This window comes from Oryx dammah, unplaced genomic scaffold, assembly GCF_014754425.2.
Source record: "Oryx dammah isolate SB20612 unplaced genomic scaffold, SCBI_Odam_1.1 HiC_scaffold_27, whole genome shotgun sequence".
Classification (NCBI taxonomy): Eukaryota; Metazoa; Chordata; class Mammalia; order Artiodactyla; family Bovidae; genus Oryx; species Oryx dammah.
In genome coordinates this window covers 118,109,283-118,135,659 of record NW_024070211.1, presented here as the reverse complement: position 1 = coordinate 118,135,659, position 26,377 = coordinate 118,109,283, and the positions used below count along the sequence as shown (strand labels likewise).

The window sequence follows — 26,377 nt, the reverse complement described above, 5'->3', positions numbered from 1 at the left end:
GATTGGAGCAATGCTCTTTCTGTCTTTCTACATATCCTAAGCAGAAGACAGAGGTTTTGTTTTTCAGTGTTATCTGGCAAACTTTTGTCATGGGTTGATTTGACTGAATGTAAACTTATTAGAAACTGTTCGCCAGCAGTGTAAGGGAAGGCAGCCCTGGCTGTTGGATTATGTTAGGAAAGGTGTTAGCCTAATTGCTAGATGGAAAACTGCATCCCATGGAGGAGAGTCAAAAGTGTACTGAGGGAAGATAGTAAAAGCTGAATGAAAGAGGCCTGCATGTAGCCATGGTGAGTGAGTACTTCTTTCAGGCAAGGGAGTCTGCCTTTTATGCCAGGGCCATGCAGGCACTGTTGCTCTGATGGAATGCAGAGTGGACAGAGGCCGGTAGTTCAGAAGCTAACACTGAACACCAAGTAGGAGCAAAGAGGCCTTTCGTGAGGAACTTGTCACATCCTGCTTAAGTGAGGCATCTGCTCAGAACTGGTATGCCTAGTTGGATTTCATGCTATATGAATTTGTAATGGCTAAATACCTTGCATCTTAGAGGGTAAAATGGAAGACAGATTTCCTATCTGCTTTGAACTAATATCATAGATAGTTTAGTTTTAACTTAGTTTTAAAACTATGGTTTTACAGCTTATTGTATCAGTATATTTCTTTCAGATAATGAAGAGATCCAGCTATTTTTCTAGCTGGATAAGTAAATAAGCACTAGACACTTATTTAAAAGCCTAATGTCCTAATGAGATGAGAGTAATTTCAAATGCTGGCTAATATACCACCAAACATAATCTGCTTTAAGGGGCAATTCAAAACCAGTCATTAAATGATACTTAGAACTACATATCATTATAGATGTTTGTTTGATTAACAGTTACTTTCCTTGATGTTATTTTGGATCATTTGAGTTATGATAATTGAGCTTATATTTTTGTATATATTCTAAATATTTTTAAAAGAATAACTGTTATGAGTACTGGTATTCCTATAAGCAAAAGTTTATGTTTTACCTTATTGAATTATTCATCACAAAGATTTATTACCAGCTGTCTGCAATATTCATCAAATAAATATCCAGTTGTCATTTTAATGACAGCTTGTTACCATGATTTCATATTTTCCTTCCTATCATCCTTTCTATTTTTTTTTCCTTTGGATGACCTTCCTCTTGTTCAGTTTCCTAGTGTTTTTCATCAGCCATTGAATATTCCTCATCTCAGGACATCTCATTGGTCATCTAAATATTTCTTTATATATCCTTCCTGTCTCTGAAATAGATACCTACCTTCATTTTCCTTGTTAGCAACTCAGATATTCCAGTGCTTTCTGACCTTCAGTAGCATTATACCTGGTGCTTTGGTACCTTTTGCTGGTTAGTTGATGGTATCTATATAGTCTGTCTAATGACAAGGTAGAATTGAAGTAGTGCTGGCATTAATCTTAAATTGAAAAACTAATAATCTTATTTTCTCATTCTTTATTGTCATGCATGAAGGAAAAATTTTTTTATACTGGTAATGTTAACCAGTAAGAGCAGTAATGTTAATCACCAGTAATGTTAACCACCGTTCTAAGTTGTTTTTTTGCCTTATTTCTTCTGTTACGGCATCTGATCCTTTTCTCTTTTTGAGGCCGTACCAGTGTTAGGATCCAGGACCAGAATTCCTTCATGTTTTTGTCAAGAAACCTCTGGTACCGTCACTTCTGACTTCTTTCTAGTTTTTGCAGAAAATTATTTTCTTTAGTGAGAAAAATATTCCCCAGCCAACAGATACAACCAAATATACTCATTGAGATATAGTATAACAGATAACATACACATGAATCTGTATTAAGCACTCAGAGACACACTTTCATTTTAGATCTTGCACACGCATTGTTAACCTGAATCAAATTTAAAAAGTAAAAGCATCTGAGTGCCTACAGAGTGAAAGGTTCAGTGTTAGATTCTTTGAGAATATTTTATTAGGGAAGGATACGTATTTTAGTTATAGATGGAAGAGTGGGAGTAAAGGAGAAATATTTTTTGGGTCTTTCTGTAAATTAGATTCCAGAAAACCTTCATAAATGTTTGATTAAAAACCATATGATAAATACCTTTTTCCTCAAACTTGTTGAACAATGGTATGTGCTAGTTAGTAAAATATTGTGGTTTAGTTGTTTAATTTGTCTTGTCTTAACCTCTCTCTGTTCAGTTCAGTTCAGTCGCTCAGTCGTGTCTGACTCTTTGTGACCCCATGAACTGCAGCACGCCAGGCCTCCTTGTCCATCACCAACTCCCGGAGTTCACTCAGATTCACGTCCATCGAGTCAGTGATGCCATCCAGCCATCTCATCATCTCTCGTCCCCTTCTCCTCCTGCCCCCAATCCCTCCCAACATCAAAGTCTTTTCCAGTGAGTCAACTCTTCACATAAGGTGGCCAAAGTACTGGAGTTTCAGCTTTAGCATCATTCCTTCCAAAGAACACCCAGGACTGATCTCCTTCAGAATGGACTGGTTAGATCTCCTTGCAGTCCAACACCACAGTTCAAAAGCATCAATTCTTCGGCGCTCAGCCTTCTTTACAGTCCAACTCTCACATCCATACATGACCACTGGAAAAACCATAGCCTTGACTAGACGGACCTTAGTCGGGAAAGTAATGTCTCTGCTTTTGAATATGCTATCTAGGTTGGTCATAACTTTTCTTCCAAGAAGTGTCTTTTAATTCCATGGCTGCAATCACCATCTGCAGTGATTTTGGAGCACAAAAATAAACTCAGCCACTGTTTCCACTGTTTCCCCATCTATTTCCCATGAGGTGATGGGTCTGGATGCCATGATCTTCGTTTTCTGAATGTTGAGCTTTAAACCAACTTTTTCACTCTCCTCTTTCACTTTCATCAAGAGGCTTTTTTAGCTCCTCTTCACTTTCTGCCATAAGGGTGGTGTCATCTGCATATCTGAGGTTATTGAGATTTCTCCCAGCAATCTTGATTCCAGCTTGTGTTTCTTCCAGTCCAGCGTTTCTCATGATGTACTCTGCATAGAAATTAAATAAGCAGGGTGACAATATACAGCCTTGACGTACTCCTTTTCCTATTTGGAACCAGTCTGTTGTTCCATGTCCAGTTCTAACTGTTGCTTCCTGACCTGCATACAGATTTCTCAAGAGGCAGGTCAGGTGGTCTGGTATTCCCATCTCTTTCAGAATTTTCCACAGTTGATTGTGATCCACACAGTCAAAGGTTTTGGCATAGTCAATAAAGCAGAAATAGATGTTTTTCTGGAACTCTCTTGCTTTTTCGATGATCCAGCGGATGTTGGCAATTTGATCTCTGGTTCCTCTGCCTTTTCTAAAACCAGCTTGAACATCAGGAAGTTCACGGTTCATGTATTGCTGAAGCCTGGCTTGGAGAATCTTGAGCATTATTTTACTAGTGTGTGAGATGAGTGCAATTGTGTGGTAGTTTGAGCATTCTTTGGCCTTGCCTTTCTTTGGGATTGGAATGAAAACTGACCTTTTCCAGTCCTGTGGCTACTGCTGAGTTTTCCAAATTTGCTGGCATATTGAGTGCAGCACTTTCACACCATCATCTTTCAGGATTTGAAACAGCTCAACTGGAATTCCATCACCTCCACTAGCTTTGTTCATAGCGATGCTTTCTGAGGCCCACTTGACTTCACATTCCAGGATGTCTGGCTCTAGGTGAGTGATCACACCATCGTGATTATCCAGGTCGTGAAGATCTTTTTTGTACATTTCTTCTATGTATTCTTGCCACCTCTTAATATCCTCTGCTTCTGTTAGGTCCATACCATTTCTGTCCTTTATCGAGCCCATCTTTGCATGAAATGTTCCATTGGTATCTCTAATTTTCTTGAAGAGATCTCTAGTCTTTCCCATTCTGTTGTTTTCCTTTATTTCTTTGCATTGATTGCTGAAGAAGGCTTTCTTATCTCTCCTTGCTATTCTTTGGAACTCTGCATTCAGATGCTTATATCTTTCCTTTTCTCCTTTGCTTTTCACCTCTCTTCTTTTCACAGCTATTTGTAAGGCCTCCCCAGACAGCCATTTTGCTTTTTTGCATTTCTTTTCCATGGACATGGTCTTGATCCCTGTCTCCTGTACAGGGTCATGAACTTCCGTCCATAGTTCATCAGGCACTCTATCTATCAGATCTAGGCCCTTAAACCTATTTCTTACTTCCACTGTATAATCATAAGGGATTTGATTTAGGTCATACCTGAATGGTCTAGTGGTTTTCCCTACTTTCTTCAATTTAAGTCTGAATTTGGCAATAAGGAGTTCATGATCTGAGCCACAGTCAGCTCCTGGTCTTGTTTTTGTTGACTGTATAGAGCTTCTCCATCTTTGGCTGCAAAGAATATAATCAATCTGATTTTGGTGTTGACCATCTGGTGATGTCCATGTGTAGAGTCTTCTCTTGTGTTGTTGGAAGAGGGTGTTTGCTATGAGCAGTGCATTTTCTTGGCAAAACTCTATTAGTCTTTGCTCAGCTTCATTCTGCATTCCAAGGCCAAATTTGCCTGTTACCCCAGGTGTTTCTTGACTTCCTAATTTTGTATTCCAGTCCCCTATAATGAAAAGGACATCTTTTTTGGGTGTTAGTTCCAAAAGGTCTTGTAGGTCTTCATAGAACCGTTCAACTTCAGCTTCTTCAGCATTACTGGTTGGGGCATAGACTTGGATAACTGTGATATTGAATGGTTTGCCTTGGAGATGAACAGAGATCCTTATGTCGTTTTTGAGATTGCATCCAAGTACTGCATTTCAGACTATTTTGTTGACCGTGATGGCTACTCCAATTCTTCTGAGGGATTCCTGCCCGCAGTAGTAGATACAATGGTCATCTGAGTTAAATTCACCCATTCCAGTCCATTTTAGTTCACTGATTCCTAGAATGTCGACATTCACTCTTGCCATCTCTTGTTTGACCACTTCCAATTTGCCTTGATTCATGGACCTGACATTCCAGGTTCCTATGCAATATTGCTCTTTACAGCATCGGACCTTGCTTCTATCACCAGTCACATCCACAGTTGGGTATTGTTTTTGCTTTGGCTTCATCCCTTCATTCTTTCTGGAGTTATTTCTCCACTGATCTCCAGTAGCATATTGGGCACCTACTGACCTAGGGAGTTCCTCTTTTAGTATCCTATCATTTTGCCTTTTCATACTGTTCATGGGGTTCTCACAGCAAGAATACTGAAGTGGCTTGCCATTCCCTTCTCCAGTGGACCACATTCTGTCAGCTCTCTCCACCATGACCCGCCTGTCTTGGGTTGCCCCGCAGGCATGGCTTAGTTTCATTGAGTTAGACAAGGTTGTGGTCCTAGTGTGGTTAGATTGAGTAGTTTTCTGTGAGTGTGGTTTCAGTGTGTCTGCCCTCTGATGCCCTTTTGCAACACCTACCATCTTACTTGGGTTTCTCTTACCTTGCTGGTTGTTATATAACAACTTAAGAAGGTGCATAAGAATGGTAATAATCCTAAAAATTTAACTCAGAGCAATTGTTCTGATGAATAAATTGTACTTATTTCACCAAAATTATTATTTATCATAATGTCTTTAGTACTCTAAAAATTATGGTAAAATGATAGTATATAATGTGATTAGAGCAAATTTGGATCTTCATTATGGGGACTGAAAGACTTTCTACACAAAGAGTTGTCTACCAGGTTAGGCTTACAAACCTGTACTCATATAATTGCTTAAAAGGAAATATAAAAAAAGTATAAAAGTAAACCAGCTAAATTTTTTTTCAGTATAAAAGTAAAATTTTAAAGATCAGGTTATACAAATAATTTCCCCCCTCTGTTTGTGATGGCATAATACCACTTTTCATCCTAATTTATATGTAATTTTATCCAACATGAAAATAGATAATTTTAAAGATGATTTACATTTCATTCTGTCTTATATAACTATTTTAAAATTAAAGATTATGAATTCCATTTGTAGATGAGAAAAGTCAAAATTGGTCTTTTTACTTTGGTATATATTAAGATAGTATTATGAAGATCACTTTGATGCAGTATTTTATAATAGTAATAGTTTAGTGAATTTCTTTTTTAAACTTAAACCCATTGCATATTATTTCTATATTCTGGACAAAGCAATAAAATTGCTGTATAATGATACAAGATTTTTGTAATTGGGAAGTGCTGCTTTAGAGTGATACAGTGGATTATTTTCTGAAATGTTCCATTCCTCTGAGAATGGTATTAAGTATTTTTTGAAAAATGAAATGTCAAATTCATGGTTCCATCTTCTCTACAAGTAGGCATTGTTTGATTTTTAAGATTTGCTTTTGAGCTAGCAAAATGGGTCTTTTTATTAATTTACCATTTTAGAGTAGATGAAAATGTCAATAGATACGGAAGTTTTATAGATAATATAAAGAACTTTATAGATAATATAATAGATTATAAACTTTATAGAGAATACAGAACTGATAATAATATGTTTAAATCAATGTTCTAATACTGTTATGCACTTGCATCTTTCTGTGTGTTAATCACTCAGTCATGTCTGACTTTTTTGTGACCCCATGGACTATAAACCTGCCAGGCTCCTGTGTCCATGGGATTATCCAGGCAGGAATACTGGAGTGGGTAGCCTTCCCTTCTCCTTCCTGACTCAGAGACTGAACCCACGTCTCCTGCATTGCAAGTATATTCTTTACTATCTGAGCGCTAGGAAAGTCTGTGTCTTTTTTGTCTTTTGTACTTTGTATTAGAATTTTCAGCAGTTGTGTCATTATTTGTGTGTTTTCATATTTTGAATCTTAGGGTAAAAAGGGGTCACACATAATGCATGTGACCTCAATATGTTTTGAACTCTTATTTTCTAATTTTCTTTTTAATTTTGGTGATCACTGCTTTGGAGGACTGAATTTTTATTTAATTATTTCTATTTTCCTCTTTGCCAGGTAATAAAACATCTCCCGTAAGATAAAATGACTCCCTGATTTGCATTGCTTTATATTTTAACTTGCGTGCAGGTTTGGTATATTAGTGATTTCTTTAAGAACTGTAAGACAAGGGAATATAGGAAATTTTCCTAGTATAAATTTTTGAAAATTAAGAAGCTGCAATGAATGGTTTTAGAGAAAATAACCTAGCATGGGAATCCAAATTTGTTTTACCACATTGACTTGGAAATGTGTTAGGTTTTTTTTTTTTTTTTTTTTTTATATAAAAATTTTTTTATTTTCTAATTTTTTTCTGTAATTTACTAAGGTCCGGAGATCTTTCTCTGAACAGTTTCCTTTTTTAAAATTAGGGTTAGGGTTAGAATTAGCATTCTAATTTCACCTCAGACCTTAAGCCTCACTTCCCCATGCTCAGCCCTGAAAAATGTAGTATCATATTTTTGCTTGTGTATTTGAAATTACTGTGTTTGTGAAATCACATTCTTCTGTGATGGTTGCTGTCACTTAGAGTTCAATTTGCTGTCTGTTAAAAGGTGATTTGTCTTCTTGACAGCAGTTGTCTGTATAGTTCATATGTTGCATTCTGGCAAGTGGTGTCATTTTCCAAAGGCAATTGAAAACAACACCAGCTGTGTGCTGAGAGGAAGGCTTCTCCTTCCTCCTTAGGATGACACTCCTGACTCACTTGAAAAGAAGATTCTTAGATACAACCATTTTCATACAATAAGATTCTTTCCTACTGTTGCAGGCTTCTCCTAAAATGTTGTTTTCCTTGTTCTTTTTGAAACATATATTATGCAATAAAATAAAAACAGTTGTGGCTTTTTTGCCAGCCTCCTCTGCACTTTCTCCTCACTCTCACTATCTCAATAAAAATGAGATTATTGCAATGGAAATGGAGATATTTCACCACCGTAGATAGTTCTCTAAACTGTTAATTTCAAGTGATGGTGGTTTTGAGTCAGATCACCTGACTGTTTAAACCTTTGTTTTTTTAACTTTGTTTCGCTTTGATGCATTTGCTGTTGACACAATTTGGTATATCTGTATAGCAGATTGACTGTTTTCACTTTGAACAGCCACCAATGAATTTTAAAAGAATATGGATACTATAAACTTTTTTGTAGTGATGGAGAAAATTTGTTTTATGCAAATTTCCATAATTATCATGTTCTTTTGTTTACATTTGTTTTGCATAAATAAAAATATCATAATAGCAGTAATCTTAAGCAACTATTTAAAAAATTATATTTAGTAAGAGATAGTATATTCTCATGGAGAAGGAAATGGCAACCCACTCCAGTGTTCTTGCCTGGAGAATCCCAGGGGCGGGGGAGCCTGGTGGGCTGCCGTCTCTGGGGTTGCACAGAGTCGGACACAACTGAAGCGACTTAGCAGCAGCAGCATATTCTCAAATATATTTTGCATCATGGAAGAAAGTGAATCTGTACTCATTACACTTAAATTGATTTTTAGGAAAAACAAGAAACATTCAGAACTTATAAATTCGCAGAAAATACCTGCGAATTTTCCCTTTGGCTTTTGTTGTTGATAATTGCTAAGTTGTGTCCTACTCTTTGAGACACCATGGACTATAGCCCACTAGGCTCCTCTCAGGAGGATTTCCCAGGCAAGAATATTGGAGTGGGTTGCTATTTCCTTCTTCAGGGACTCTTCCTGACCCAGGGGTCAAACCCGCATCTCCTACATCAGCAGGCAGATTCTTTACCACTCAGCCACCAAGGAAGTCCCTCCCTTTGGCTTACTAAACTTGAAATCTGTTGCTAATGAACTTTAAGGTATTTAGGAACTACAACTGCAAATGAACTTAATGTATTTAGGTGTATATAGTGAGATTAACCAGAGTGGATAGAAGATGACAATGGCTGTCTTCATTGTGCAAATAGGTTATTTATTAGAGAAAATGACCCAAATTAAATGTATAGAATGACAACTCATTAGAATTATGACCTCTTAGAGCTTAAAGAGACATCATAGATAATTTAATGCAGCTGCCTTCTTTGACACATGGATGAGCCTGGAGTGAATTCCTTTAGGTTGTCTTCTACAAGTCAGTGAATTTGTGGCAGAGCTAGGACAGAAACCTGGAATAATTGGCTCCTGGCTTAGTATCCTTCCAGTTATCATACAATAATGTTTAACCTAGGAAAGGGATTTGAAATCATTTGGGATATGCTGGTAAAACTTTTGGCCCTCTGTGCTACCATGACCAAAGAGAAAACATTTAGAGTATTTTCAGTAAAAGTTTTAGAAACAAACTGGAAAACTTTTAATAGACTTCTTTTTATAAAAACGTGCAAAACTCTCTGGAATATTATAGAAGTAATAACCTATGGCTGATTCGTGTTGAGGTTTGAAAGAAAGCAACAAAATTCTATAATTCACTTCTAATAAATAATACTTCTAATAAATAAATGCAACATCCACTGTGGAGAAGGAAATGGCAACCACTCCAGTATTCTTGCCTCGAAAATCCTATGGGCGGAGGAGCCTGGCGGGCTACAGTCCATGGGGTCCCCGAGAGTCAGACACAAAACAGTGAACGTTGAACAAACGGATACCGTATCATTAAAATGTTGTTATAAGGGCTACCTGATACCAGTTGCTCAGATGTGTTTTCACTGTTTGAATATTGTGCCAAATAAGGGAAGATTGAGGGCAGGAGGAGAAGGGGCGACAGAGGATGAGATGGTTGGATGGCCTCACCGACTCAACGGACATGAGTTTGAGCAAACTCCGGGAGACAGTGGAGGACAGGGAAACGTGGCGTGATGCAGTTCATGGGGTCACACAGAGTCGGACAGGACTTGGTGACTGAACAGCAGCAACTAAAGGGATTGACTTTTATACCAAGAAATTACTCACGTTGATAAGATTTTGAAAAGATTTAAACTGAGCTGCTAGTCTCTTTTTTAAAATGAGATTTTAGAAATGGATTATGGTAGCTCTTAAAAGATATGGACAGTTTATTGAATTGCTTTTAAATGCTGTTATATTATTAAATATTTATATAATATTTAATTATGTTGGAAACAGTATTGGATATTACCACCTCATCACTTTTCTTGAGATTAATAGTGGCTCATTAAGTGGTTTTTATTTCTTTTTTTTTTTTTTTTACCTTTATAGGTTATTTTAGTATCTGCCAATAAATTGACTCGTTATATAGAACCATGCCAGTTAACGGAAGATTTTGGTGGGAGTCTCACCTATGACCACATGGACTGGTTAAATAAGAGGCTGGTTGGTATATTACAATGAGATAACATGTTATTACATATAAATAAGACATATGTTGATAGCTATTTCATTTTAATCCACTAAAATGTAGATTGTTTTTCATTGTACAAAACCAAAGAAATATAACATGTACGTGATAGCGTTATGCTTGAAAGCAGATACTCTGGAGACAGACTCACAAGTGTTAACTCTTACTGGTGTCATTAGTAGCAGTATTAAAGTTGTAAATCTTTTGAGTTGAATAATAGTAGCATAATTTTCTGAGAGATAATCTAGTTGGTGCACCATTTTCAGAGAACTATTTAGACATCAATTTGAGTTGAAGAGCAAGGTTAAAGTTTTTATTTCTGAAATATATCTTCTTTCTCAGGACAGACTTTGAAAATCTGCTATTCTGTACACGAATGCGTTATTGTTTAATTGAACAGCTGGGGACTAAAAGAACAAATTTAATGCAGTTTAGACTATATGCTAATGTTTTGGAGAACAATGAGTTAATGGATATTTCAGAATAGATAACCAGTTCTTTTTTCACCATATTTTGAATAATGATATTAGGCAAATAAGTGTCTATTTTGTTATAAACAGACTTGCCCAAATCCCTTTTTAGAAATATTTTAAGAAATCATGTTAATATTATAAGTAATTTATTCTTCTGCTACATGCTTATATATAAAACTTTTAAACTATTACATGCAACCAGAATGATTAATAGAATAACGTAAAGAAATATTCTTTTAACTGAAATTAGAGGCTTAGAACTGGTCTAAATAATGTTCATAAAGTGAAAATGATTGTTGGTTGAGATGTTTCTTAAGGAAACAGGAATAAATATAAACTGATCTGATTGAGGAATAAAATAACTTCTTAATGTATTTAAATTATAAAAATTCCTTATCCATTAAAACTATTCACTGTTTTAGAAAGCAGTTTTGTCTTCTTAGTTGTAAGAAGCAGGTGGTTTTTGCCTTTTACATTGCTGGGCTCTAGTGATTGACTTGTGAACTCTGATATCCAGAGCTGGAACCAGAATCCCGCCTGGCTAATTATGTTGCTCTTTGTTGGAAATCCTTCTGTTCATATGAACTTCTAAGGTTATTCTTAATATGTTAATAAAATCTCATACTGTAGGTTTTTGAGAAGTTTACAAAGGAATCTACATCATTATTAGATGAACTTGCATTGATAAACAATGGAAGTGATAAAGGAAATCAGCAAGAGAAAGAAAGGTAAGCGGCTTCTTGTTGTTCAGTCAGTAAGCTCTTATTTTTGTTTGTTTGTTTGTTTTTTAGTCACTGAGTCTTGTCTGACTCTGTGACCCCATGAACTGCAGCGCACCAGGCTTTCCTTTCCTTCAGGATCTCCGGGAGTTTGCTCAAATGCATGTCCATTGAGTGGGTGATGCCATCTAACAGTCTCATCCTCTGTTGCCCCTTCTCCTCCTGCCCTCAATGTTTCCCAGCATCAGGGTCTTTTCTAGTGAGTCAGCCCTTTGCATCAGGTGGCCAAGGTATTGGAGCTTCAACATCAGTCCTTCCAATGAATATTCAAGGTTGATTTCCTTTAGGATTGACTGGTTTGATCTCTTTGCTCTCCAAGGGCCTCTCAAGAGTCTTCTTGAGCACGACTATTCAAAAGCATCAATTCTTCGGTGCTCAGCCTTCATTATGGTCCAGCTCTTAAATCTGTACCTGGCTACTGGGAAAAGCATGGCTCTGACTGTACAGGCCTTTGTCAGCAAAGTAATGTCTCGGCTTTTAATACCCTGTCTAGATTTATCATAGCTTCTCTTCCAAGGAGCTAACATGTTTTAATTTCATGGCTGCAGTCACCATCTGCAGTGATTTTGAAGCCCAAGAAAATAAAGTCTGTCACTTGTTTCCACTTTTCACTCACCTGTTTGCCATGAAGTGATGGAACCAGATGCCATGATCTTAATTTTTTGAATGCTGGATTTTACACGAGTCTTTTCACTTTGGTCTTCCACCCTCATCAAGAGGCTCTTTAGTTCCTCTTCACTTTCTGCTTAGAGTGGTATCATCTGTATATCTGAGGTTATTGGTATTTCTCCAGGCAGTCTCGATTCCAGCTTGTGCTTCATCCAGTCTGCATTTCATATGATGTACTCTACACATAAGTTAAATAAGCAGGGTGACAGTATACAGCCTTGACATATTCCTTTCTCAGCTTTGAACCAGTCCATTGTTCCATGTCCAGTTGTAACTGTTGCTTCTTGTCCTGTATACAGGTTTCTCAGGAGACAGGTAAGGTGGTCTGGTATTCCCATCTCTTTAAGAATTTTCCACAGTTTGTTGTGATCCACATAGTCAAAGCTTTGCCATAGTCAAGGAAGCAAAAGTAAGTGTTTTTCTGGAATTACTTGCTTTTTCTGTGATCCAGTGAAAGTGAAGTTGCTCAGTCGTGTCCGACTCTTTGTGACCCCATGGACTGTAGCCCACCAGGCTCCTTCCATCCATGGAATTTTCTAGGCAAGAGTACCGGGAGTAGGTTGCCATTTCCTTCTCCAGGGGATCTTCCCGACCCAGGAATTGAACCTGGGTCTCCTGCATTGCAGGCAGACGCTTTACCGTCTGAGCCACCAGGGAGCCAGTGAAAGTGAAGTTGCTCAGTCGTGTCCAACTCTTGGCGACCCCATAGACTGGGGCCTACCAGGCTCCTCTGTCCATGGGATTTTCCAGGCAATAGTACTGGAGTGGATTGCCATTTCCTTCTCCAGGGAATCTTCCCAACCCAGGGCTTGAACCCCCGTCTCCTGCACTGTAGACAGATGCTTTACCGTCTGAGCCACCAGGGAGCCAGTAGGTGTTGGCAATTTGATCTCTGATTCCTCTGCCTTTTTAAAATCCAGCTTGTACATCTGGAAGTTCTTGCTTCATATACTGTTGAAGCTTAGCTTGAAAGATTTTGAGCATTACCTTGCTAGCATGTGAAATGAGCTCAATTATACGGTAGTTTGAACGTTCTTTGGCATTGCCTTTCTTTGGGATTGAAATGAAAACTGACCTTTTCTAGTCCTGTAGCCACTGCTGATTTTTACAAATTTTCTGACATATTGAGTGCAGCACTGTAGCTGTATAATCTTTTAGGATTTGAAATAGCCCAGTTAGAATTCCGTCACCTCCGTTAGCTTTGTTTGTAGTGATTCCTCTTAAGGCCCGCTTGACTTCACACTCCACGATGTCTGGTTCTAGATGAGTGATCATACTATCATGGCTACGTGGGTCATTTAGACCTTTTTAGTATAGTTCTCTGTATTCTTGCCACTTCTTCTTAAACTCTTTTTTGCTTCTGTTAGGTACATACCATTTCTGTCCTTTATTACGCCCATCTTTGCATGAAATGCTCCTTTGATATTTCCAGTTTTTTAAAAGAGAACTCTAGTCTTTCTTATTCTACTGCTTTCCTCTCTTTCTTTGCATTGTTCACTAAGAAGGATTTCTTATCTCTTCTTGCTGTTCTCTGGAACTCTGCATTCAGTTCAGTATATCTTTCCCTTTCTCCTCTGCCTTCCACTTCTCTTCTTTTCTCAGCTATCTGTAAGGTCTCTGCAGACAACCACTTTGCCTTCTTGTATTTCTTTTTTGGGGGAAGGTTTTGGTCACCACCTCCTGTATAGTGTTACACACCTCCATGCATAGTTCTTCAGTCGCTCTGTCAGATCAAATCCTTGAATCTATTCATGCAATTACTTAATTTTCACAAAGCTATAAGTTATCTGTTAAAAGATAACCTCTGTTAATGCAAGCCAAGAGAACTAAGGTAAGCATGTCTCCATCAAACTTAGCATACAAAAGTTGTGTTAAATTTATTTTTTAATTCTTGAGAATTTGATTACATGTAAAATTCATTGATTTGAATCCAGGTTTCTTTACAAAAGAGTTTTTTGTTGAATATACTTACTTTTTTCTGACCCTGTGTATAATAATTTGCAAGAAATATTTTCAAACTGAAAGACTTACTGTCCTTTTTAGAGTTTTACTTTGCTTGTAAAGAGTACAGAAAAGCTTGCAGCTTGAAACAAAATCATTATAACCTTATTTAAATACATTAGCACTTAAATGTCTATCTTGTAGAACTCCTATGTCCTTGTAAAATACGTGATATTCATGAGTTCAGCTTGGGGAATTTATAGTGTTTTATGACACTGGATGAAGTGATTGTTCATTTGTATTATCTAAATGTAACTACCTAGATGTATCATTTTAAGAGATTTCCATTGAACTTTTCAGCCTTAACAATTTGCAGACCAGTTTCCTTTCCCCAGGTGAAAAGCACTGTAGGAAGCAAATTAATCCTCAGTAATAAAGTAGTCACTAGACAGTAATTTTTCATTAGGAAATTTGAAAGGATCAACACTTACCTTGTCTGTCTCTTTTGAATCTGACCTTATAAATACAATGAAACTTTGACAAAATGCATTGTTACTCTGTTAATCCAAAATAGTCCAGACCGATTAAGTGAGATAAGGTAGGACAGCTATCAGAAGGTCATAGTTTAATGCCAAATCTTGATTTAAAACAAAGTAAAACAAGTGGTTTGAAGATAAGTCTAAAGTTGGAACTAACATTTAGTAACATTCCTACCTTAGAGACCATATAAAAATGTAAATGTAAAAATTTTACATATATGTAAACATGCGAGTATGTGTATAGATATCACACACATGCACGCACTATGTAATTGAAAATATCATGCAAGTTACTTGACAAAAATTTGCCAAACCTCTTTATTTCTGAATAGTCTAACAGTAAGTCTGGTGTTTCTTGGAAACATGTTCTTTAGGTAAGACATCCTAAGAGGGCACTGGTAGACAAAGAGTTCATACTCACAGGGTTTAATGCTGTTTTCTGTTTCACTCTTTGGGAATCACTGTGAATATTCACAGAATAGAGGCTTCCCAGGTAGTGCTAGTGGTGAAGAACCAGTAAAGGAGACATGGTTTTGATCCCTGCGTGGGAAAGATCCTCTGGAGAAGGGAATGGCAACCTACTCCAGTACTCTTGCTTGAAAAATTCCATGGACAGAGGAGCCTGGCAGTCACAAAGAGTAGGACACAGCTGAAGCAACTTAGCATGCACACAGGGGTTCTGAGAAAGTGTTGCAGTAAAGAAACCTGTTTAATTGCTTTCTTAAAATTTCCTGTACTTACATGCCACTGGAACTCTTTTTTTTTTCCTATCTAATAGTAATCTGGTTCAGTGTTTTGGGAAACATTAGGAAACCATGGCTTGTGACTGCAGGAAGTATCAGGTGAAATCTTGTATTTGCCAATGTCTTCCCAAGGAACTCAAGTGTTATTACATAGTCTCTTTTAAACTCCATACAACAAAATCCCTCTTGGAAATTTTCATCCCTTATTTCAGTCCTTAGGAAGCACCTGGGCTATATAAGAGGGGAAGTCCTAGATCAGCTGACAAATGTGAAAGGTACAGAGCTAGACCTGTTACAGTAGCTAGGCCCCAGGCTTTGATTTGTCATGTATCTTTCCTTTATCATCTCCACTTACTGTATATGTTTAAGAAAATGAAGGCCATGGTTCAGCTGCAAATGAAATGTGATTAGTACAGGGAAGAGCGCACATGTGCTAGGGGACACACATAACGATTATCAGAGGCTATTTGCAACTCTCAAGGATTGCTGTAGCTAAGAAACTTTTGATTGGAGGATGGCTGCATGCATGTTTTTAATGTTAATGTTCCTGGGTTGCTGTATAGTGACAAATTTCAGTTTAAAGCACGTATCCAGTGGAAAATAGCAAGATGGATTCCTCTGATATACTTGAAATAATACTGTGGTTAATAGCAATAAATTGTAGTTTCCAAGTATTGTATTTTATTATTTATCACATAGATGCTTCTTTGGCTGCTACTGTTTAATTATCTCTAGTGGGCTTCCTGATGGTTAAGAGAAATTAGCCTGGTAGGCCAATATACTTCACATTTTCATACTTACATGTCCCTGTTTTGGTAAGTATATATAAAGGATTTCCTTAAGTTATATGTTAATAAATAGAAATACATGTAGTTTTTAAAAATTACTCTTTTGGTGCTTGCCAGGTCTGTGGATTTAAACTTTCTTCCATCAGTTGATCCTGAAACTGTTCTTCAGACAGGTAAGATGAGACAACGTATTCATTACTGATAATCATAATCCATTAAATCAGCCATATATTAATCACTAAGACAAACATGAATTGAGTACGTATTATGTTGTAGAAACTCAAGAAATTTTTCAAACTACTCTTTGGTTTAAACAGTATATTAATATACTCTATAATATTAAAAATTATTAATGATCAATTATCTTAAAATATTTGAATTTATTTATCTGTGACTTGAAGATAAAAACTTTTGTTTCATTGGGTTGCTGTGAGGATTACTGAATATGGATTATGTTGCTAACATTGTATTTGTGTACATTTTCATATTTCATTCCCATAACAACTCCTAGAAAAAATAAGTATCATCTCCTCTAGTTGTATTTGAGGAAGCCAGGGCTGATGAAATGATTATTGAGTTCTGTCACCATAACACTAAAGGCAAGGTGTGAGTCCAGAGCCACTCGTGCTGTGCAGTCACCTGTGTAAAAGCATGTAGCGCCAGCAGTGGCCTTGCGCACAGTGTGTGTTCACTTGCACAGAGCTGCGTGACGGGTATATTCCAGCCCAAATAGTAGTTCCACACATTCTGGAACGCATTGGAATTTTTTCCAATGAAAATACCTTAATTGTATTTATTATTATTTTCCTAGTAATAGGGCATAATTCTGGTCCTCTAGCAGGTAATGTTTTAAGCACTTTAAGTGTGCTAACTCATTTATCCTTCACTACAGCCCAGTGAAGTAGGTACTCTTGTCATCCCAGTGTTAAGGTGGGGAAACTGAGGCAATAGGATTAGTTACTTATGCAGATTATAGAACTGACAGTGCTAAATTTGGTACTTGAGCCGAGGCAGTTTGGTTTCTAACTGTGCTCTTTGAAATCATTATATAGTGCTGCTTCTGTAATGGAATTGATATCCACAAGGAAAAGATTAAAGGTAGCAGTCATCAAAATAGAAAAAATAATATGTATTCTGAACTTAATGACTTTTATGGATATATATGTATGTAAAGAACGCGTGTATATATATGTATATATATAGAAAGACTTTGTGTAAGTCTTTAAAACAGGTGTTTTTCCAATTATAAATTATGATGAAGAGTAAAGAAATAAATTCTGAATATCTTTATTGTATAGATTCAGTTTTCTTGAGTTTTTCAGTATGATTTGGGTCTTACTTCCTGAAAGAACTAAGAAATAATTGTAATCTGAGTAACTGCATGTTTAGACAGTAAAATAGACTGTCAGTAAAAGTATTGCTTTAGATTAAAAATATCTAATATGATGTTTATATTTAACATTTTAAAAGTTGCTAAAGCCATTGAATTAAGAAACTTGTTACATTTGTATTTTAGAATTATTTTTATATGTCACTGAATCCTTTTTGTTTGTTATTGGCTCGTAAATCAAAGATAGAAAATATATGGAGACATTTAAAACAATCTTGGATGTTTTTCAGAAATTGGAAATACCTCTAAATCGTAAGAAAAAATGTTTATATTATTTAAAGCCATTTAAATTTAGGACACTTTAATAAAATTGAAGAGGAAAGAATTTAAATGTCTGTATTTTGGACTCCTTAATAATAATTATAGTTGTATTATCCTAGAATGTACAGTTTATTCACTTTTAAAATTGTTAATATTATACATATAGCTTTAGATGTTGCACATTCTGTAATTTTAATTTCTTTTGCATGAGTTATTTTTCTCTACAAGGTTGCTGTAATCAAAGAACACTGAAGGCAATTTTTATACTAGTATAGCCCCTCGTGATTCACAACAGTTAATATGTTGTAGAGATGTATATAGAGATTATTTGAATATTATTTTGTACCAGTAGTGAAGACTTTATCCCTTTAATCATTCATTTGTTACACACCAACATTTCTCTAAGGTGCTATGATTTAAGGGTATGAATTAATACTGAAATCCTACAACATATTGCTTAGTATTGTTTAGTACCATCAGACAAACATGCTAATTGGTACCATCAGACAGGAAGTCCCAGATTGTAATTGTGCTCTGAAGGGAAAGAGTGTTGGATGGCACAGTATCCTGAGCAGTGAATCCAATAATAATAAGAATGTGATAGAAAGATCGTTAGATCTAGAAAATATGTATGCCATATGTATACTATATACTTACTATGTAGTATGACATATATGGTATATATGTATTTATGACACTGGTCTTCCCCGAGTTACAGCGTGGTTTCATCCTGGTAAACCCATGATAAGTTGAAAATCTCATGTCGAAATGCATTTAATACACCTAAAGTGCCAAGCATCATAGCTTGGTCTAGCCTACCTTAAACATGTTCAGAATACTTACATTACCCTCCAGTGGGGTGGCATCATCTAAAGCAAAGCCTGTTTTATAATACAGTGTTTAATATCTCATATGATTTACTGAATAATGTACTGAAAGTGAGAAACGGAATAGCTGTGCGATTACAGGATGGTTGTCAGTGTATCAGGTGTTTACCCTCCTGGTTGTGTAGCTGACTGCAAGCTGTGTCTGCTGCTGCTGCCCAGCATCACAGAAGTGTTATACTCCATGTTGCCAGCCCAGAAAAAGAAAAAAATCAGTTTTGAAATATGGATTCAACTGAATGCAACATTATAAAGTCAGAAAATTGTAAATCAGACCATCACTAAGTCAAGGACTGTCTGTATGTGATACAGTTATGATACAGAACATAGTGTATAGATAAACTAAATAGTGTGTATCCATATGTGTATGTATACATGCAGTTTTCCTGTTTATTTCTATATAAACTGAAAAATTGCTTTTTAGTACTTAAGACCTGTTAGGTAAACATAGGCAGGTATGTTCTAAAACTAAGGGACTAAAATGGAGAAGATTGAGAAATAAGATTTGTATTTCTTTATGGATATTAATTGCAAATATCTTTCATTTGTAAAGGGCATGAATTGTTATCCGAATTACAGCAGCGTCGATTTAATGGCTCAGATGGAGGGGTCTCATGGTCTCCTATGGATGATGAACTGCTTGCACAGCCGCAGGTTATGAAATTATTGGATTCACTGCGAGAGCAATATACCCGCTACCAGGAAGTCTGTAGGCAACGAAGTAAGCGCACACAGTTAGAAGAGATTCAGCAGAAGGTGATGCAGGTAGGTGTCTGTTCTGAATATATTAAATTCTTTTTAAAATCTAATTTTTTTCTTTTTTTGTAATTCCTACTCTGTACCTGATTTTACACTAAGCCTTATTTACACTATATAGAGAGCATTAGATATGTCAAACCAGACATTCAAACTATTTTTACAATTAGTTCAGTTTAATTCAGTTCAATCACTCAGTTGTGTCTGACTCTTTGCGACCCCACGGACTGCAGCACTGCAGGCCTCCCTGTCCATCGCCAACTCCCATTCACTCAAACTCATGTCCAGCCAGCCATCTCATCTTCCGTTGTCCCCTTCTCTTCTTGCCTTCAATCTTTCTTAGCATCAGGATCTATTCCAATGAGTCAGTTCTTCGCATCAGGAAGTATTGGAGTTTCAGCTTCAGCATCAGTCCTTCCAATGAACATCCAGGACCGATCTCCTTTAGGATGGACTGGTTGGATCTCCTTGCAGTCCAAGGGACTCTCAAGAGTCTTCTCCAACACCACACTTCAAAAGCATCAATTCTTCGGCACTCACGTCCATATATAACTACTGGAAAAACCATAGCTTTGACTAGACGCACCTTTGTTGGCAAAGTAATGTCTCTGCTTTTTAATATGCTATCTCTATTGGTCATAGCTTTTCTTCCAAGCAGCAAGCGTCTTTTAATTTCATAGCTGCAGTCACCATCTGCAGTGATGTGGGAGTCCAAAAAAAAAAATAAAGTCCAAAAAAAATAAAGTGTCACTGTTTCCACTGTTCCCCCATCTATTTCCCATGAAGTGGTAGGACCACATGGGATCTTAGTTTTCCAAATGTTGAGTTTTAAGCCAACTTTTTCACTCTCCTCTTTCACTTTTATCAAGAGGCTCTTTAGTTCTTCACTTTCTGCCATAAGGGTTGGGTCATCTGCATATCTCAGGTTATTGATATTTCTCCCATCAATCTTGATTCCAGCTTGTGCTTCTTCCAGCCCAGTGTTTCTCTTCATGTACTCTGCATAGAAGTTAAATAAGCAGAGTGACAATATACAGCCTTGACGTACTCCTTTCCCTATTTGGAACTAGTCTGTTGTTCCATGTCCAGTTCTAACTGTTGCTTCTCGACCTGCATACAGATTTCTCAAGAGGCATTTCAGATGGTCTGCTTTTACCATCTCAAGAATTTTCCGTAGTTTGTTGTGATCCACACAGTCAAAGGTTTTGGCATAGTCAATAAAGCAGAAGTAGATGTTTTTCTAGAACTCTCTTGCTTTTTCCATGATCCAACAGATGTTGACAATTTGATCTCTGGTTCCTCTTCCTTTTCCAATTCCAGCTTGAACATCTGGAATTTCATGGTTCCATACTGTTGAAGCCTGGCTTGGAGAATTTTGAGCATTACTTTGCTAGCGTTTGTTCAGTTCAGTTCAGTTGCTCAGTCATGTCTGACTCTTTGCGACTCCATGAATTGCAGCATTCCAGGCCTCCCTGTTCATCACCATCTCCCTGAGTTCACTCAGACTCACGTCCATGAGTCCGTGATGCCATCCAGCCATCTCATCCTCGGTCGTCCCCTTCTCCTCCTGCCCCCAATCCCTCCCAGCATCAGAGTTTTTTCCAATGAGTCAACTCTTTGCATGAGGTGGCCAAAGTACTGGAGTTTCAGCTTCAGCATCATTCCTTCCACAGAAATCCCAGGGCTGATCTCCTTCAGAATGGACTGGTTGGATCTCCTTGCAGTCCAAGGGACTCTCAAGAGTCTTCTCCAACACCACAGTTCAAAAGCATCAATTCTTCGGCGCTCAGCCTTCTTTACAACTCTCACATCCATACATGACCACAGGAAAAACCATAGCCTTGACTAGACGGACCTTAGTCGGCAAAGTAATGTCTCTGCTTTTGAATATGCTATCTAGGTTGGTCATAACTTTTCTTCCAAGGAGTAAGCATCTTTTAATTTCATGGCTGCAGTCACCATCTGCAGTGATTCTGGAGCCCAAAAAAATAAAGTCTGCCACTGTTTCCACTGTTTCCCCATCTATTTCCCATGACTGCAATTGTGCAATAGTTTGAGCATTCTTTGGCATTGCCTTTTTTTGGGATTGGAATGAACACTGACCTTTTCCAGTCCTGTGGCCACTGCTGAGTTTTCCAAATTTGCTGGCATATTGAGTGCAGCACTTTCACAGCATCATCTTTTAGGATTTGAAATAGCTCAACTGGAACTCCATCACCTCCACTAGCTTTGTTCATAGTGATGCTTCCTAAGGCCTAATTGACTTCGCATTCCAGGATGTCTGACTCTGGCTTGCTGATCACACCATTGTGATTATCTGTGTCATGAAGATCTTTTTTGTGTATTTTCTTTGGTGTATTCATGCCACCTCTTCTTAATATCTTCTGCTTCTGTTAGGTCCATACCATTTCTGTCCTTTATTGAGCCCATCTTTGCATGAAATGTTCCCTTGGTGTCTCTAATTTTCTTGAAGAGATCTCTAGACTTTCCCATTCTATTGTTTTCCTCTCTTTCTTTGCGTTGATTGCTGAGGAAGGCTTTCTTTTTCCTTGTTATTCTTTGGAACTCTGCATTCAAATGGGTATATCTTTCCTTTTCTCCTTTGCCTTTCACTTTGCTTCTGTTCACAGCTATTTTTAAGGCCTCCCCAGACAACCATTTTCCCTTTTTGCATTTCTTTTTCTTGGGGATGGTCTTGATCCCTGCCTCCTGTACAATGTCATGAACCTCTGTCCATAGTTCTTCAGGCCCTCTGTCTATCACATCTAATCCCTTGAATCTATCTTTCACTTCCACTGTATAATTGTAAGGGGTTTGGTTTAGACCACTGAATGGTCTAGTGGTTTTCCCTAGTTTCTTAAATTTAAGTCTATTTGGCAATAAGGAATTCATGATCTGTGCACTGTCAGCTCCTGGTCTTGTTTTTGCTGACTGTATAGAACTTCTCCATCTTTGGCTACAAAGCATATAATCAATCTGGTCAGTTAGTATTGACATTTAAATTATATTATTTCTACAGTGATGATGTTGAGCACTCAGCTCATTGTATCAGAATGAGCTTCAAAAATAACTAGTTATTGGGAACCTCTGTTGTGGTCTTTGTAGTCTTGTAATAAATAACATTTTATTGTTCACCATGAATTTATTTTAAATTTCCAATAACATTGTTTTTTTGTTGTTGTTAATTTGGGCGTTATGAAGAGATTTTCTATCCTACTGAAATGACATGTGATATGTTAACTGTAATAATATTTCGTTACTGTATGGTACTGATAGAAAACATGAAGTATATTTAATACTTAGTTTTATTTCTTTTTAAAATTGATTTTTGTAAGTAGGCTAAAAACACTAAAAATCAGTACTTAGGACGATATTTCTGTATTTAGACTACATTTTGGATTTTCATCTGCTGAATTATTAAGAAGTGAATCTTAAATTTTTCACTTTGTAAATCCAGATTAAAAGTGTCCCAGTGTTTTTAATATAGATTCATTCATTAGATAAGTATCTGTTAAGTATTTATTATATAAAACACCTTGTGGTTTTCCTGAAGGATATAAATTTGGGTTTTGCTATACTAAGCTTAAGAGGGGAGAGAGTGTTAGGTGTCCTGAGGGAATGACTGCAGTGCTCTGGGTATTCATAGGGTGGATCATTCCTCTGGTAGCAGGAGATTGGTAAGACTTAGTGGAAAAAGGCAGTGCGTGAGCTTATCCCCAAGAATGGGTAACCTTACTTTAGGTTTTAAAGGAGAATTAGCATCCTGTGGAGGAGAAAGGATCACATTAGTAAATAATAACAGCATTAAATCCCAGGATCTGCTGAAGAAAAAGGCAGCCATAGGTCCCAGGAAGTGTTGGCCTGTAATCATGAAGCATGGTCCATGAGCTTGAGCTGAACCCATGTTCCTCCATGTATTTGCTGTGTGATCCTGGTCACATTTTTATAACCTGAACCTCAGTTTCACTTCCTTCTTTCTTTTTCCCCTTCCTCTCTTTCTTTCTCTTCCTTCTTTCTTTCACATATAAAACAGGGATAACAGGACCTCTTTTGAAAGGTTTGTTGAAAGAACCCAGCACTCAGCTAATGGTAGCTATTTTTATTTATTCCCAGTGAATTAGATTCTAGTCTATAGAATTCTCGTTCACCTGTTGGAAAACTTGTTCTGTGAAGAGCCAAATAGTAAATGTTTAGGCTGTTTGGTTCATACAGTTTTCTTGCAGCTATGGCTGTTTAACTGCTGTTATAATGCATATTCATTATGTAAACAAATGTGTTTGGCTGTGCTCCAGTAAAACTTTATTTATAAGAACAAGTGGGGACTTGCTTGACAGTCCAGTGGTTAAGACTCCGTGCTTCTAGTGCCCAGGGCACCGGTTTGATCCCTGGTCGAGGAACTAAGATCCTGCATGTCATGGGTGCGGCCAAAATAAAAAATAAATAAAAAGTAAAAGTAGATTATTAAAAAGTAAAAAGAAGTGGCAGGCTAGAATTGTCCTGCAGGCAGTAGCTTGCTGACCCCTGACTAGAGCAGTAGGGAATCACGGGGAAGGAGGCTTGAAAGGAAGGACGGGATTGGATCATGGACGATCTTGGATTCTAGGCAAAATGATTTAGGCTTTATCTCATGATAACTACAGACAAACTGAGATTTCTAAGCATGTGTGAATTATGTATAACTTTTTCTATGTGACGTATTCATAAATTAAAGATAGCTTTTATTAACCTCAGATAAACTTTAGCTAAGTAGCTTGAGAGTAGCTTTGAAAACCATAAAGATGGAATAGCATAGCGGTATAAAGTGCCCTGGTCATCTGGGTCTGCCTTCTACCACATCCAACTTGTTTGATCTTGGGAAGGACATGTACTTCTCAGCACCCTAGCTTGCTCCTCAGTAAACTAAGGAAAACAGCAACAGTAATAATAATACCTGCTTAACAGGGCTGTTAACAGAGATTAAGAAGATTTAATTTAATGAATTTTTAGTGCTTGGCACATAATGAGTTTTTATTAATAATAGCATTTTCTCACCTATTAAAAGAAAATGAGTGTCTGTTATACAGTAGTGTGACATTGTGCCCAGTGGAATGTCATGGTGCATAAAAACAGACAAGGTCCCACTTTTTGATACATGGTTACGTAATTACAGCAGTAGTTGTAAAATTGCAACCATGCGAAGTCCCAAGGACAGTGAAGGGAGGAAGGTTGAGAAAGAAGACAGTATCAGAGATGAAGCATTTCTGACTTGGAAGACTTAATGGATGGTGGTGTTCTAGGGAACATTGGGTTTATGTGCAGAGGAAAAAGGCGTGGGAAATCATGAGTTTGATTTTAGGTATGAAGAAGGCTGAGCACCGAAGAATTGATGCTTTTGAACTGTGGTGTTGGAGAAGACTCTTGAGAGTCCCTTGGATTGCAAGAAGATCCAACCAGTCCATCCTAAAGGAGATAAGCCCTGGGTGTTCTTTGGAAGGACTGATGCTAAAGCTGAAACTCCAGTAGTTTGGCCACCTCATGCGAAGAGTTGACTCATTGGAAAAGACCCTGATGCTGGGAGGGATTGGGGACAGGAGGAGAAGGGGACGACAGAGGATGAGGTGGCTGAATAGCATCACCGACTTGATGGACGTGAGTCTGAGTGAACTCCAGGAGTTGGTGATGGACAGGGAGGCCTCGTGTGTGGCAGTTCATGGGGTCGCAAAGAGTCGGACACGTGACTGAGAGACTGAACTGAACTGAACTGAGACATTTCAGGGGACTTTGAGACATCTAAGAAAAGATATATAAAGGTAGTCCCAAACAGGTCCAGAAATGAGAAATCTGGGCTTGTGTGTCATCTGTCTATGAATTTTGATTAAAACATTCATGGGGTGAGAGTTGCCCAGGAAAGGAGCTGAGAGTAGATGAGAGGAGGGCTTTTTAGCTGAGCTTTGAGAAACTCCAGCATGTAATGACAAGATAGAGGAGCATTTTCCTGAAGAGAAGGCAGTGAAGGATTGGTCAGAGATGAAGAAGAAAAGTATAAAGAGCTGTGTATCGTGAAAGCCCAAAGAAGAAAACATGTCAGGGAAGGAGTTGGGAACCCTCTCAAATGCTGCTGAAAGGTGGGATAAGAGGAAGAGTTAATGCATCCACTAAGAATCCCTAAGACCCAGGTTGCTGCTGATGGCAGGGCCGTCAGTGGCAGGGCCAGGAGCGCGTCGGAGTGAACTCAGGGATGCGAGTGGAACGTGGTAGAGTGTAGAGAACTCACTGAGAATGTTCTCTCTGCAGGAAAGGTGGGAAATAGAGCAGTGGCGAGAAGGGGGAGTGTGTTAGTTTGCCAGGTGTGCTGCATTGAAATATGCAGACTAGCGGACTTGAGAAATTTGTTTTCTCTTTGCTCTAGAGGCTAAAAGCCCAAGATCAGGGAGTTGGCAGGGCTGATTCTCCCTGAGGACCGGGAGGGGATGATCTGTGCCAGGCCTCTCTGCTTGGCCTTCTCCCTGTTTCTTCTCATCATCTTCCCTCTATACCTGTCTCTGTTTGAATTTTGTCTCCTTTTAAGAACACCAGTCAGATTAGGGCCCACTTTAATAACCTCATTTTAATTTAACTACCTCTTTAAAGAACCCTGCCTTCAAGTGAATATTCGTTACATCCTGAAGTCCTGGGGCCTAGGACAAGGAATTGGTGGCGGTGGGGGGCTTGAGGGCACAGTCCAGCCCCCAGCTGGAATCAAGTGGAGTTTGTCTGTCTGTTTTTGTAATACGGAAAACTAATAGGCTTAGTTTGGAGGAGGAAAGTTTCTGTTTGGAGGGAGGAGTTGAATGTGCATGAGAAAAAGAATAATTAATACTATCAAGTTTGTGACAAAGGTGGAAGTGAATGGATTCCAAAGCAGAACTGAAGGGATCAGCTTTAGAATGGAAGAGAGAGAACT

The 26,377-nt window shown here is 37.7% G+C and overlaps 1 protein-coding gene and 1 non-coding gene across 2 annotated transcripts in view; one reads left to right on the top strand and one right to left on the bottom strand.

The window, feature by feature from the left end:
* The window catches only part of SESTD1 (SEC14 and spectrin domain containing 1), a 99,145-nt gene that overhangs the window by 30,859 nt on the left and 41,909 nt on the right, over positions 1 to 26,377 (top strand). The window contains exons 5-8 of the mRNA XM_040227727.1: positions 10,094 to 10,207; positions 11,336 to 11,433; positions 16,282 to 16,337; positions 19,253 to 19,464. Of these exons, the coding sequence (XP_040083661.1) occupies positions 10,094 to 10,207; positions 11,336 to 11,433; positions 16,282 to 16,337; positions 19,253 to 19,464 (480 nt within the window). The remainder of the gene's footprint in view (positions 1 to 10,093; positions 10,208 to 11,335; positions 11,434 to 16,281; positions 16,338 to 19,252; positions 19,465 to 26,377) is intronic.
* TRNAC-GCA lies at positions 12,739 to 12,810 on the bottom strand. Its single transcript has one exon. It is a non-coding gene; the product is annotated as a tRNA-Cys (tRNA).